This window comes from Crocuta crocuta, unplaced genomic scaffold (genome assembly GCF_008692635.1).
Source record: "Crocuta crocuta isolate KB4526 unplaced genomic scaffold, BGI_CrCroc_1.0 scaffold374, whole genome shotgun sequence".
NCBI classification, from domain to species: Eukaryota; Metazoa; Chordata; class Mammalia; order Carnivora; family Hyaenidae; genus Crocuta; species Crocuta crocuta.
The window spans coordinates 3718112-3733650 of NW_027532613.1; the positions used below are offsets into that span (position 1 = coordinate 3718112).

General features: G+C 42.3%; 1 protein-coding gene across 7 annotated transcripts in view; it reads right to left on the reverse strand.

The window, feature by feature from the left end:
- The window catches only part of PTS (6-pyruvoyltetrahydropterin synthase), a 49303-nt gene extending 33823 nt beyond the window's left edge, over positions 1-15480 (reverse strand). For 3 of the 7 annotated variants that reach the window (XM_077780543.1, XM_077780544.1, XM_077780541.1), the window contains exons 1-6: positions 15078-15480; positions 13606-13685; positions 11954-12010; positions 9935-10005; positions 4909-5010; positions 1308-1419 (exon numbers count right to left, since the gene is read on the reverse strand). Coding sequence is in view for 4 of the 7 variants with exons in the window: in XM_077780545.1 (XP_077636671.1) it covers positions 9617-9740; positions 9935-10005; positions 11954-12010; positions 13606-13650 (297 nt within the window). In the remaining 3 variants the exon portion in view is untranslated. Of the gene's footprint in view, positions 1-1307; positions 1420-4908; positions 5011-9308; positions 9741-9934; positions 10006-11953; positions 12011-13605; positions 13686-14093; positions 14923-15077 lie in introns of those variants that run through there. The other 4 variants (XM_077780542.1, XM_077780538.1, XM_077780540.1 and 1 more) reach the window with 3 other exon arrangements.
- Between the last annotated feature and the right edge of the window lie 59 nt (positions 15481-15539).

The following is a 15539-nucleotide window of genomic DNA, read 5'->3' on the forward strand; positions in this document are numbered from 1 at the left end:
TTAAATTCCAGTTCTGCTACTAAGTAAAAGAGTGACCTCAGGTAAGTGGCTTTACCCTCGTCTGCCTTGGTTTTTCATCTGTTACACACAGGCTGGCCCAGGTGGCATCTGAGCCCTCTTGCAGGTAGGTCTCCATTTTGACTTCTTTGTCACATCCAGACCTAGTTCTAAGGGTCTAATCGGAGATGGTAAGTCGGTGCTAAGTAGTGTTGCTTTATGCTACGTCTGACTGATTGGCAGAGGCTGCTGGGAGCACTGTTGAGGAGGACTCTGAAGCAAAAGCCAGGCTCAGAAACTGAGTATCTTGTTCAACAAGTATTATCTTCCTTGGGCTCAGGAGGCAGGACTGAGCAGCAGGGGACTCAGGTATCTGCCATCTTTGGTCCCTTAGGTGAATTCAGTGAGTGGCTACAGAGCAAGAGTAAAGGGATGATCAAGTACATACATTCAGTCTAGGAACGGCTAACCCGATCGTCACTCCCAGGAAGGTGACTCAAACAAGGAATACAAAGGCATACAGGCAACTCCAAGGAAGTCCACAGGCTGCACCTCAAGCACAGAAGAGGTGAACAAAAGACAGACTGTTTTCACTCCCACGCTCATTTGCCCAATCTTGTTCTTCCACTTTTGTGTTTTCTTGTTTGTGGCTTTGTGTTTTGTGAATTCAGTGCATTCTTTTTTTTTAATGTTTGTTTAATTTTGAAAGAGAGAGACAGAGCACAAGCAAGGGAGGGGCAGAGAGAGAGGGAGACAGAGAATTTGAAGCAGACTCCAGGCTCTGAGCTGTCAGCACAGAGTCCAATGCAGGACTTGAACTCACAGACCTCGAGATCATGACCTGAGTCGAAGTCAAATACTTAACCAACTGAGCCACGCAGATGCTCCTTTATGCATTCTTATCCTGTGTTAGAAGCAGCAACTACCTACCCACTTAAGGGAAGTGATCATCCATTCTGAGGAAATAGGAGAGAAAACTTCTATCTTCCAAATCCCATTACTTCAAAGACCTTAACACACCAGAAAAAGTCCGAGCCTGGTCAGTGGTTCAGCTATCACAGCAACCATTCAGAGCAGGTAGAAAATCCAGAACAGGCAGAACATTCACACATTATCTTATTATCTATCAACCTCTACATTACCTTTTAAAGTAAATGTTTAAAATATTGATAATTAAGTAAAACTTTATTTCACATGAAAGGTAGTTCAGCAATTGTCTTAGAGCATAAACTCTGAGACCAGACTGCCTGGGTTCAATTTCATTTGATTTTACCCCTTATTAGTTGTGGGGCCCTATACAAGTCACTTACCTTCTGTGTGACTCAGTTTCTTCATCTGTTAAAATAGGGAGAAATACAGTAGCTACCCGTAAGCTGTTGTGGAGATTATATCAGTTAACATACAAAGCACTCGGAACAGCACCTGGCACAAAGCAAGCACTATGTAACTGTTTAAGGCCTAGAAAGGGTATTACAAGTGATATACTGATGTACCTGAAAGCCAAATATTATTCCAGTATAAATTTGTACAAATAAAATAGTACTTACAACAAGGACTAAAAGTACTAATTTTCAATTCTTATAAGAAATGGCCAATGCCTGGCTTTCCACAGTCTTTCTCCCTCTGGCCCCACCTTCACCTCCACACTTCAAGCTTCTAAGTAAAATGTCTCCTAGCATACTAGGTCAGCTCCATTCTCCCAGAGAAACTAAACAATGGGTGAAGGGTTGAATTATTCCACATAATAGAGGGAGGATGAAAAGAAAAAGCAAGTGTATCATAGGGGCTGACATAGAAAGGAGCCTCTGGAGACTGAAGGGATTTCCCAACATCTGCTCTTGGTTACAAACCAGTTCTCTCTTAATGTCCTTCAAGAGATACAAATGAAAATTAGAGGGGCACCTGGGTGGCTCAGTTGGCTAAGCGTCTGATTTTAGCTCAGGTCATGATCTCACAGTCAAGAGTTCAAGCCTGGGGCTCTGTGCTGACAGGTCAGAGCCTGGAGCCTGCTTCAGATTCTGTGTCTCCCTCTCTCTCTGCCCCTCCCCTGTTCTCTCTCTCTCTCTCCCTCTCTCAAAAAAAAAAACATTAAAGAAAAAAATACAAGTGAAAATTAGAATTATTTTACTTCAGGTCGCAGGACTGTATTTCTTTGACTTTGGCCCAGCAGGGAAATTGGGACATATGTACCCCCCGGGACCCAGTCCTGCTTTTATGTAAGTTATATCCATGTATATAGATAGAATGAGGTTAAATATATACACCTGGTAGAAATAAGAAATAATTTAACATATGCAAAAACTACACATTTATCTATGTATATGCATATAACCTGTATATAAAAATAACTTTAGACTCAGATGCTTGAATCCAACAAACTCAAAAAGTATTCGGCTAAATTAACAAAATATGAAGACAGAGCACGATTAAAAACTTGGGAAGATTTTTGAACAGTTACTTTAATTGTTAAGCCTGTTTTTCTTTTTTTATTTTTTTTAAGCCATAAAACCTAGGTTCAAATCCTAGCTCCTTCACTTAATGAGTGACTCTGAACAAGACCCTCAATCTCCTTAGATTCCAGATTTTTCACAGTGAATTGGAGCTGAGCTGACTCATGCTTCAAAGAGCCACCGTGATGGAGATGCTGGACATATAGCGATGGGTGGGATGTTAATTCACAATAAGTCAACCAATGACAAGAACCTTAAGTTAGTTAACTACACAATTTCACATGAAGGTGGAAAACATTATATCCCACAATCTGATTAGGTTGAATTTGTTTCCTTTTCTAAATACAGTTTTCTCCCTCAAGAATGGAGCCTTCATGTCATGATCTCTGGGTTCATGACATGGAGCCCCGCGTTGGGCTCTACACGAGAGCGGGGAGTCTGCTTGGGATTCTCTCTCTCTGTCCCTCCCCTCCCTCAAAATAAATAACTAAACTTAAAAAAAGAAAAAGAAAAAGGAATGGTAGGGTGCCTGGGTGGCTCAATCAGTTAAGCGTCTGACCCTTGGTTTCAGCTCAGGTCACCATCTCACATTACATGAGTTTGAGCCCCACATCTGGCTCTGCTCAGACAGTGCAGAGACTGTTTGGGATTCTCTCTCTACCACTCTCTCTCTTTGCCTCTCCCCCACTAACTGTCTCATTCTCAAAATAAATAAACCTAAAAAAAAAAAAAAAAAGAATGTAGGCTTGACTTTCTTCCTAACACTCTGGGAATTACTCAAAGTTATTATGGTAAAAACACTTGTTTGCTGAAAAATAGGGAATTGCCTCAGTGTTGCTATGAATCTATTCAGTTCTGTACTCTGCAAAAAACCCTGTTCTTAGGGGTCAAACAGATGGAATGATAAGAGGCATTCTTTGCAATATCAGATGAGGTGCTCTCTGCCTAGGGCTAACCTACTCTCCACAAGCTGGGACAATAATTACCCATCAGTCTTGACTGTTCATCCTGCTTTATTATAAAGGGAGTACTTGCTGGTGAGCACCTGTAAAGGGGCTGCTACCCAATGATGGTGTGGTCATGAGGACACCAATTTACTAAAAGATCCTTCATTTGGGGTAGTCTAGTTTGTCTTTACTTAAAATAGCAGTCGAGGACTAAAACAAAAATTGACCCACAAATGGAAACAGAAAATTTCTAGGAAGATAAAATTAGCCATATAAATGGGGTTGGAGAAACGCTTCAGGGATTTGATTTGATTTTTGTGGTGGTGGTTCTCTAAGCTGAAACACAGAAAGAATAACACCTATCTGAAGTATGCGTGCAAAGTTTGGTATTAAATCTCAAATTTTGTATCAAACCAGGTTTCACCAGTTCTGTAGAGATGACAGGCACTTTCACTCTTTCTATGACTAATTATTCAGCACTGCTGGGTAGTGGGCACTAGGCTAGGTCCTGGGGAAACACGAACAATAATACAACTACATCATGAAGCCAACGTCCCCGTGATTGGGAAAGACAGCAAACTAGCAAGCAAAGTAAATGAGACAAAAGGAAATATAGATAAAAGTTTTGAGACTGCAAGAAAGGGGAGTGTGTAGGTATTATAATAGAAAATAACAGAGGGTTTCTACCTACACAGGGTAATCGAGGAAGGCTTCTTCAAAGGAGGCAGGGGGACATTTAGGCTGGGGTCTGGAGAGTGATGGGTTTTCTGAAGAGGTCGGGGGTGGGGGTAAGGGGCAGCATTCCAGGCCGAAGGGCAGAAAATACAAAGATCTGGAGGCTGGAATGAAATTGGAGTATTTTAGGCCTTGAGAAAAGGCCAATGTGACAATGTGACAGTTGAAGGCTAGGGAGATGGAGTGGCTGTGTCATATGGAGTGTAGAGTTTGGATTATATGTTAAAATTAAGAGGAAGCTTTCAAGGGGTGACACGAGGGAGGGAAGAACTAATAAAGGAGTATGGGAGAGAACCAAAGCGGATGCAGGAGGCCAGCTGAGAGACCATGTCAATAATCCAGGCAAGAAATGGCGGTTTGGACTGGGGCCGGCGGCACTGGAAATGGGGAGAGAGACCAAAATCTCCACATATTTTCGAGGTAGAACCAGTAGAGCCTTCTGACAGATTACAAGTAAGCGGCAGGAATCCAGGACAACTCCCAGATTTCCGGCTTGAGAAATGAATGGATGGTAGCAGCATTTTTTAGGGAAGCCTGGTGGAAGAGTAAATTCTAGAGGAGGGATCAGAAGTTCACTTTCAGAAAATGTTAACATTGAGATGCCCGTGAGACACCTAGCTCCCCACCCACAGATCCATCTGCAGGCAAATAAAACTCACAAAGGTAAAAGGCAACACTGGCCCTTCTATTTCTTCAGGTCCTCATTGGCCACAGCACTCGTATTTACTTAGACTTTTATGAAAAGTGAAAAGAGGTTTTTGAAGTGAGTTCATACTTACCCTAAATTGGAAATTTTCACTAATAAACTGGCTGGCTGAAGCTGGACTTGGGAGGACTTGTTTCTTGGGCATCTTTAAGAATGTAAGCCTGGGATGGTGTTTCTTTAGCCAACAACCAAAATAAAACAAAACAAGGCAGTGCTTTAATTCTTTTTTTTCTTATTTTACTTTTTATCAAGTTTATTTGAGAGAGAGAGAGAGCGTGAGTGTGTGTGCATGCAAGCAGGGGAGGGGCAGAGAGAGAAGGAGAGACAAAATCCCAAGCAGACACCACACCATCAGTGCAGAGCCTGATGCAGGGCTCGAATCCATGAACTGTGGGATCATGACCCGAGCCAAGATCAAGAGTTGGGTGTTTAACCGTCTGACCCGCCCATGCACCCCTAATTTTTGTAATAGCTAATACTTCCATCTTGATGGTGAGAGACTGCTGTGGGTGCAGGTGCTTGGCTTCTAAAGGAAGCAAACCATCTGATGAGCTACTTGAATGCCTAACTACTGCTCTGAAAACCTCTGTGATGCACAAACCACCCTCCCGTACTTTTCTTTTGTGGTGATAGCAGTTCTCTCTGCAGCTATGTGGAGATAGCGTTTGTCTAGGACATTTTCCAAAAGTGTCTTGCAACAGAATTTTGCTATAAAGTTAAATTGTGTGAAACTAACAATGATTTTTCTGTGTGCAAGGGAGGCTAGAAATATCCCAGACATAACAAAAGCAAAATGAGCACAATCTGTTTCCCATCTTTAAAATAATTCTATTTCCAGGAGGAATGTAAAAGTTTGGAGTTTAAAAAAACAAAACGGGCCCTTACCATAGATCTAGTCTGTTAGTGGCCACATATACACATCTGATCATATTCTGGCCATTTTTATAACCCATTGGTGGCGACTGCATCCATTCAGGAGACACAAATGAGAGCGGAGTTGTGGTCATTCTATTCATAGCGATATGCTCAATATAACTTTTCTCAACGTCTCACCTTAGAGTCGGTTTAATTTCAAGAATCATGCTTTAAAGAGCTTTATATGGGGGCACCTGGGTGGCTCAGTTGGTTGAGTGTCTGACTTCGGCTCAGACACAAACTTTTGCAGTTTGTGTGTTTGAGCCCCGCGTCGGGCTCTGTGCTGACAGCTGGGAGCCTGGAGCCTGCGTTAGATTCTGTGTCTCCCTCTGTCTCTGTCCCTTCACCCCTCACCCTCCATCTCTCTCTCTCTCTCTCTCTCTCTCTCTCTCTCTCTTTTTCTCAAAAATAAATATTTTTTAAAATTTTTAATAAAAAAAATAAAGAGCTTTCTATGTATCTATCCAAGAAACCCATGAGTCCCATTGGAAACAACCACTGCTGCTGGGATACTCACTCCTGCAAAAGGAAACGTGCTTTACTCCCCTGCCATGAAAAGGAGCGTGACGGCCAGCCCCTACCTAGCTCCCCAGCCCCCTCTCCTGCTATCCTCCTCGTCACACTTCACACACTAGAACCTGGGTGGAATCCCTTCCCTCAGGTGTGGCGTGGATTTAGTGACTTGCTGCTAAGGAACAGAACACAGAATTATGACTGAGATACCAGCCTGGGACCTCCACTGCGCTGGGGTGTGTGCTCACTCGCAGGCACACCCCCTCCCTGCCCTCTCGCCTGCTCACGCTGAGGAAGCAAGCTGCTCTGCGCAGGTGCCCCCGTGGCAGGCAAGGGAGGAAGGAACTGAGGCCTCAGACCAACAAACCCGGGAGAGACTGCGCCCTGCCAACAGCCCCATGAGTGAGCTGGAAGTTAACCCTTCCTAGTACAGCCCTGACATGGCCGCAGCCTGTGAGTGACCCTGGGCCAGAGGTCCCAGCGGAGCCACCGCCAGATTTCTGGCACATTCAAAGAGTGAGATAATCATGATAAATGTGCGCTGCTTTGAGCCCCTCTGTTGGGGTAATGTGTTGTGGTCTGGTAGATAACCAGCCCACTCCCCCTGCAGGGTCTTCATAAGGTCTATCTATCAGGTGAGATAGAAAGGATTCAGCAAAATGCCTGAGGCCACAGGAGGCCTGCAGCACCTTAGCTCTACCCTCCGACCCTGCTGCTCCAACCCCCCTGCTCTGCCAGCTCCTGGCCACCATCACCTCACGTCTGGATCCCCACAAATGCCCTGCAGCTGGTCTCCTTGCTTCCCTGCGTCCAGATGGTGAGCCTCCTTAAAAAGCAAACAGAGAAACTTCAACAGCCCCCTATTTCTCAAAGGACAGATACCAAATGGATATTCAAGGCCCCCAGGCGGTCCCCATCCTGTATTTCCAAGCTAACTCCCCACTACACACTCACACCTCATTACTATTCTATTTAAGATCAATCTAGTCACTCCATCTGAAATGGACACGTTGTCCATTCCCACCAGTAGTGGATGTGTGCCCCTTCAGTACACGTTCCCTTTTCTCTCCTGGATTCCAAATGCCACCGTCCTGCCCCATCACTTTCACTACCATTCAGACCTGACCTCCCTACTAAGCTTTTCCAAATCTCACCACCCCAGAATAATCTTCTTCCTTCTCTAATTTAATATGTACTCCTTTGGTATTGAAAATCACAGAAATATAAAATCTGAGAACAGGCAGAAACAACTTCGGAAAGCCTTAGGACCAACCATTCAAGTTACGGGCAAAGCATCTGAGGCTCTGAAATGAGGACATAGCTGAATAGTGGCAGCATAAGGACCAGAATTCAAGCCTCCAAACTCTCGTGTTATTCAATTCTAGAAACATTTACCAAGGGGCCATTATGTACAAGGTGCTACAAAATTTTGACAGTTTCTGCCACCATGCCATCCATTAATTTAATCAACCAAAAATTACTGACTGCTATTTACCAGATACTCTGCTTCAAATAAAGACTTTGCCCACAGGGGATTCAGGGCAGTGAAAACGCAAAAAGGTAAAGCAACAATTACAAAACAGCTTGATAAGGTCTCTGACAGCAGGTTCTAGAGAGACAGAAAAAAACCACCTACATACTATCTTTGGTCCTGCCCTCATTCACTCACCCCTGTAGTTTGATAGACAGACAGACAGACAGACAGACAGACTTCTCACTTTGCTAAGGAGAGCAAGTAGAAAAAAAGGTTCTCTTAAAGCAACTCATGAACGACAAACACCTCCCGTGTCCACACTACTATGAAAAGTAACATTTTTCTAATATATCAGATCTATAAAATTAGATCTATTCAAGAAAAACTTGAAATATACATACATTATCCCATTACTCTGTTTTTAGAATCTGTGTTTAGGAGTCAGACAGACCCTGAGTGTCAAACACTTTGTCTGCTATTTATTTGCTAAGTGATCTTAAGCAAGCAGCTGAAACTCACTGAATTTTAATTTTCTCATCTGTAAAATGGGAATAATACCCACTTTGCATGGTATTTGTGGGAATTAAAATTCTGTCTTTTAAATAAGCAAACAGAATATACATGTATAAGTAACAAAAATTGTGTTTGATAACTAAAACACATTCAAATATGATTCAGTGGGCACAGCATCATTATCAAAATTTATCAGAAAACCCTGTAGTTACTAACTGTCCAAAACAAAAGGGTACTCCTCTGAAAATTTTTTAGTAATCACTGCACAAGTGTTTTTTTTGTTGTTGTTTTGTTTTTTTTATTATTTCCAGGCAGCAACATTCTGAGAATCCATAGTATGCTAGTTGCTATGTGGAGAGAAAAATAAAACCCTACATTTAAGAAGTTTAGAATACAAATGAGAAGACGAGAACAGTTCTTTGTGCAATGCAAGCAAATCCTTTCTTGCAGATTTAGTCGTGAAGAAAAGATACCAGGTGCCAAGAATATAGTTCAACTTAAGTAGGTAAGTTTAATGGTCAGAACAAAATGGGATCCATTAGGAAAAACTGTACCTAAGAGATGAGTTACAGTGTTAATATAACCTTTTCATGTTGCTTATTTTAATAGGATTTAATATATATGATTATTCTTCGGGTTTCTGAATTAAAATTGATCAGGTGGCCATAAGATCTGGAAACATAGACAACTATACATAATAAATAGTTTACTGATATTCCAAGAAATGCTCAGTGAATGTCCTGTTCCTCATTAGCAATTCATAGTTCAACAAGCTATGCAAAACTGCCTCAAACAGTGTGCACTAAACTGGTATTTCCATTAATCCTTGTTATGTGCACTTACAACGCATCACCTAAAGTGATTTGTGTGTCTTATATTCACTGAAAAATCTTGTGCCCTTAGCACACCTAAGAAGTAATCAAGGAAGAAGTGTATGTTGTCTGTTTCCAGACTCTGTGACCACTGTATTTTTTTTTTAAGTTTCACCTACTATAAGTCTTATAAACATTTTTGCCATTCATCTTATACCAAGGAAAAAATGAATACTAAAAATGAGATAATGGAAAAACAAAAACTGATTTATTTGCTTTTAAATTTCACACCGCAACATTTTCCTGAAAATGAAGTGATTTTTAATCTATGGATAAAATATTCTCTAAATGATAGGGTGTTTTTGACAAGTTTTGTTTTAAAATAGATTTGAATTCACAATAGGTCTTACACACAATGATTTCAATAACTCAGGCATCAGGACACAAGGTGACGGTCTAATAATTCTGTGATGACTTCTTAACAGTTCAAGAGAAAAAGACCTTTTTCAAATGTGGGAAGAAATTAATCTTTCTACAGTATGAACCCGTAAAAGCTACTCTCCTTTATAGATGACAACATTATTGTCAGTTTCATATACTTTCACTTTATAAAGAACTCCCAGAGGAAGGAATTTCTGGAGGTTTTCCCAGATATATACAGCTACATTTTCTGTTGTGCTGTAGGAAAAAAAGGAAAGAAGAGCAAAAGGCAAATGAACAAAATTTCATGTTTGATATTTACAGAGAATAGAAATCCTTGATTTAAAGAGTAATGTTAAAATAAAACTTCAGAAACCACATAGCAGTCAGATAAACTGTGAACAGCAATTCTTCTTTCTTACCATCCACATAAGGCAAGACGGTGCACTCACCTTACAACATCTGCAAAGTATGGCACATCCAGATCCAGATTCTTATGATCAAGGGGCTTCATAATTGCCTCCTGTAGATAAAACAAAGGAAAAACATCACTGGTTCCATTTATGACTCAAATTCCAAAGTGTTCTATCTTTGACTTTGGAAATCTTACCTTATCAGCTTGCCACTAACTCAGTGCTTGTAAGGAATCTATCTGTGTCTCTTAAGCAAAGCTTAAAGTTGGAAAATAGAGCAAGGCCCAGATCTCCATAATGACTGGTTCTCCTCATTACTAAATGCAAAGATGTAAGAAATCAAAAAGTACAGGAGAATTCACTGCAAGTTTCTTGTAACCAGCCATTGTGACTCAGAATTCAGTTTAACACGTCTTGAATTCTGTCCAAAAATTACCCAAAACACTTCTCCATACAGTCTTACCTTCAGCACAATGCCACAAGGTCATCAGGACAAGGATCCAGTGAGTATTACATTTTATAAAGCTGACTGAGAGTGAAATTATGTAAGCAGTTCTAGATTTCTGCTATGAGGAGTAATTCAAGAATGATCTTGGACTCTTAGAGGAGAAAAAAATATAAATATGTAAAGACTATTGCTTCCTAATGCTTATATATATATATTAACATAATGTTTTCCCTTGTCAGTGGCAAGAATAGTAATTGCCTTATTCTTTCTAACTTTTTACTTTTAGCGTTTGTATAAAATCTAAGCATTTGTGAAACAATCTAATTTTCCAGTGGTATGGTTCCAAGAAGGGTACATTAATAATAATAGCAATCATTTTTTGAGCAAAACCGGAGCCATATAAAAAAAGAGTTAAGCCTTAAATCAAATAGCCTTTAAAACAGATCAAATGAAGGGCGGTTCCACATGGATAGCAAAAAAATAAAGATCTGTTTTCTATTCAATTCCAGGGTGGGTCCCAACTTTCCCACTGAAGCTTCTTCCACAGGCCCCTTCTAACTTTATTACATGCCATGATGAGCTACTTCTGCTGAGGGGACTACGTGGTGTCCCTCGGTTACACAAAAGTGGCGAAGAGTATAGAGAAACTGTCCTCCAGTATTTGGTCATCTGCATGCAGGAGATGCCTCAAATTTCCCATACTGCTGTCTCGTATTGTACAACACTCTGTGTATACAGGTTTTATATCCCCAGTAAATGCAAAAACTGTGTCTTTATAGCTTTTCTAATGTACTCAGAACACACTGCTGCTTGTTCATTCGCTGAATCTCTTATCCATTTTATCCAACTGAAACTTACTGAGCACTTAGTATTCTTTGCCTTCTAGAAAAAGTCACATGAGCACTCTGTGGGTAAGGGCTGTGTCTCACTCATCTTTGTACTCTCGGTGCTTAGTTCAAAGACTGATGCAGAGTAGGCAAACTGGCTGAATATATGAATGATAATATGGAAGGAATGATGATCATTAGCAGCATTTTTATAAGACAGATGTCAGATTCTAGAACAAGAGGAAGAAGCAGAGTTTAAGCTTCTGAACTGAAGCTTATGGAACTGAACAGATGACATGGTATAATAATAAAAACAAAGCTGGATAGAAGGGAGTCCACTGCCAACTTTGTAAAAGGCTAACCACACAACCTAAAGCAAGTTCGGCCTCTCTCAGTCTTAATCCAGGGAACAAAGAAGTTGGTTTAGATAATCTCTAAGGCTTCTGACACTGCAGATCTTCAATAATAATACAGTCCGCAAGTCCCTGATTGAACTCCTTCTTTTGTGTGATCCCTGCTAATTGGAGGAAATCAAGACAGGGCAGCAGGGAATACACGATGAGCATGTTACAGGTATTCCCATCACTGCAATACAACTGTGACTTACTTCCTTTAAATCACCCAAACACCTTTAGAAAAATATGAAAGTAGTTCCTCCAGCTACTCCTCCAAATCTACTCCGAAGGTCATGGAAGCTCTGGAGATACTTGGTTGGGAAAGTAAAAAAAAAGGGGGGTGGGGGGTGGGCATCAACTATACTTAGAGGACCCAACATGACATTACCTCCATGTACTCTTTGAGGTCGGTCAAATTCATAACCATTCCTGTAACAGGATCAATCTGAAGAAGAAACAAAGGTGAATATTACTATAATATGCTCTTCATATGTAAACCTCTGCTAAATTATTAAAGGCTGTACAAAGGGCAGAAATTGCGCCCACATCTGCCTTCATTCCCAAGACAATCACCAGGTGCTCCAGGCATCCATTTTATGGTACCACTGATCTTCTATCTGTCCACATAGAGTAGATGAAAAATAACCCTTTGGGAAGAAGGGCCTGGAATGGCAGTGGCTCACCATACACAAAGACCAACAATGAAGCAATATTGATCTGAACAGAATTTTTCGACAAAGAATCCATCACGCTGGCTGAGAGGGCCCAGCAATCTGCACAAATCACACAGATATTTTCAGCACGTACCTCTCCATGAACGGTCACCAAAACTATGGGAAAGAAAACAGAATACCAAAAAACCACATGACTTTCAACAGATAACACCCAAGCACAAGTTAGCTACATAAATTAAGTATTAGATCTCTGCCCTGAAAAGCTCTATTTATATTTCCCCTAAAACAGCTGCTCTTTTAGTTAAGATCTTTTTAGTAATGAAAGCAAGGCTCAATCAAGACAGAGAGGCTTAGCAGGAGATGTGGCCAAGGCAAGAAAGGGTGTAAATTCTATTTATGAGGTTGATGCACTGGGTAGGAATGCCCATTAGGTAGGATGGAGATGCTGATTGATCACTGCCTGTAAAAGCAGAATATGTACAAGAAAGAAGTCCAGCTAGACACCAAGCTGGCCCAATGCTGGGCAGTACCTTTCTGAGGAAGCAAAACCACGAACGGGCCTAAAATTCTGATGCCTTTACTCACATGAACATATCCAGTTTATGGTAATGCTGTGTAAGTTAACGAAGGGCTTGTATGAAGCATTTGAAAAATGATGCTCAGAATGTTTTACAATTTAATAACTTATATATATATTTTTTCAGCTCTGTGCAAACACCATTAGGTATTATGTGATAGGTAAGCAAATGAAGAATGACAAATATAGATCAAGAGGCAGTAACTAAACTAGAAAGTCTGATCTTCTGACACCTTTTCTAATCTTCTTACTCTATCATACTATATGTTATGATACTCAATGGCTTATGTAGCTGTTTTCCGAGTTATCGGCTTTATCTCAAAAAATCACGTCTCTTACACTCACATAAATTAACTATTTTCTTGGAACACTGCTGGCAAAGTTTTAGACCCAACATATTTTCCTGCCATACAGTGTATTCCTAGCAATATCTCCCGTTTGTCAGTCATTATTTACTCAAAGAATACGGTCTAATTTTAACGTTAGCATCAACAATATCTAATTAGAAGGAAGCATGGTGCCAAAAAAATCTCATTATGTACCTAAGGCCAAGGATAAAAAAAATTATTTAAACCATTCATTATCCCTAACACAGCAGATTTAAAGTTTAAGACACATCCAACCAAGACAACAGATTTTTTTTTCAGTCTGAAACTCCATGTAACTGCACATTAAAGGCTCAAGGTATTCATGCTTTGCCTGTAAGGTTTCTTACTCGTTAGGACTCTATTTGCTGATCACACTTTCATCCTTATTGAAAGGGCTAAAATTTCATCAGCCTTTCCTCACCTTTATAATTGTGTCCATGGCCATTTGGATTGTTGCATTTCCCATACAGTTTCAAGTTTTCTTCGTCACTCAGACATTTGCTGACAAAAAAAGAAAAAAAAATCAACATGTCACAAGTTCAGATACTTTCTCTGTTCCCTACATTATTTGCTCTAGTCTTTGAAAGGTTCACAATTTATTACTACTTTAGCTCACCAAAGGGAGAGTCATAAATCATTTTGATTTCATTATTCAGCTGTCAGGAACCAGTGTATGCCCCCTAATTAGGCTACTGTACCGTACAAATTAGCATAAACAAAGTCCACACCCTTGTTCCACAGCAAGATTCCAACTCAAGTGTTCAAGGCCCTTCTATTATTCAACTCCTCAAGCATTTACTGGGTATTTATTACATACTAGGCATGGACTGAATGAAGCAAAGACATACAATGATAAAAGATGCTTGTCCTCAGTGGCTTAAAATCTCATTTTTCCTTAAAAATAATTACCTGGCCTACTGCAGCTCCTCTTTTACACCCTTGCATTTAACTAGGGCCCACTGACAACGTCCCCAGTCCATTGAGGGGCATTCAAATTAGGTGAAACTTTAAAAATTACAATTCTCAGTTGTTGTTCCAGGCAGAGAACAATTTTCGTTATTTTAATTTTTTCAATGTTTATTTATTTTTGAGGGAGAGAGAGAGAGTGAGCATGAGTGGGGGAGGGGCAGAGAGAGAGGGAGACAGAATCCGAAGCAGGTTCCAGGCTCCGAGCTGTCGGCACAGAGCCTGATGTGGGGCTCGAACCCACCAACAGTGAGATCATGACCGGAGCTGCAGTCCCATACTTAACCGACTGAGCCACCCAGGCGCCCCAGAAAACATTTTTTTTTTCATGAATTTTTACTGTCTAGCCGTCCAGTCAACGGTGCATCTTCAGGGAGGCCTCCTCTGTGAACGTGCTGTTACGCCGCCCCTTCCTTTCTGCGCCCCTCTTTAATAGTTTTAATGTCCCCCACTCCCCCCTGCTCGCCCACTGGTATCTAGAACGCTACGGTTCACACAGCTTTTGCGCACCATTATCTCCCTGTGCTCTTCACAAGCCTGGCCAGCCCGGGCCCTCGGGACAGAAGGCGGGGACCGGGCCTGCTGATCACCGCCGCCTGACACACCTGTCACCCGACACAAGGCCTGACCCGCTCGCCGCAAACAACCGCCCTGTGAGGGAGCGGATGGCTCTGGTTAGAGGGCGCCTGGGCGGCTTAGTCGGTTAAGCGTCCGACTTTCGCTGAGGTCATGATCTCGCGGTTCGTGGGTTCGAGCCCCGCGTCGGGCTCTGTGCTGACTGCCAGCTCAGAGCCTGGAGCCTGTTTCGGTCTGTGACTCCCTCTCTCTCTGACCCTCCCCTGCTCACGCTGCCTCTCTCTCTCCTAGAAATAAATAAAACATTAATAAAAAAGAAAAGAAAGAAATGATGATCGTCATTTCACAGACCGGACACGTTACGCTGCGAGCGGGGCTCGCTAAGGAGGCGCAGAACTCGCCCCCACATCAAGTCCTCGGGGCCTGCGGCCCCGGGGCTCCGGGTTCAAACCGCTGCGGCGCCCCCTGCTCTCAGCGCGGCCTCACGAAAGGGGAGCGAGGGCCACGACGCTCGTCGCGTTGCTCTAGCCGTACTGGTTACGTGGCCAGCGCTCCTGGCACCTCGGAGCAGCTCACGTCTACCGAGTGTTCACCACGCGCCTGGCACTGTGTCACCGGGGCACGGTGTCCCCGCTCCGACCGTCAGAGCACCCCTCGCGCTCCACCGGGGAACGGGAGGGACCCCGGGGCTGCTCCAGACTCGGGGCCCGCGAGGGAGCCTCCGCGGTCGGCAACCGCGCCCCACGACCTCCTCTGCTCCACTCCAGCTGCCACCGTCACCCCGTCGCCAGGGAACCCGGGGGCGCGCCTCAG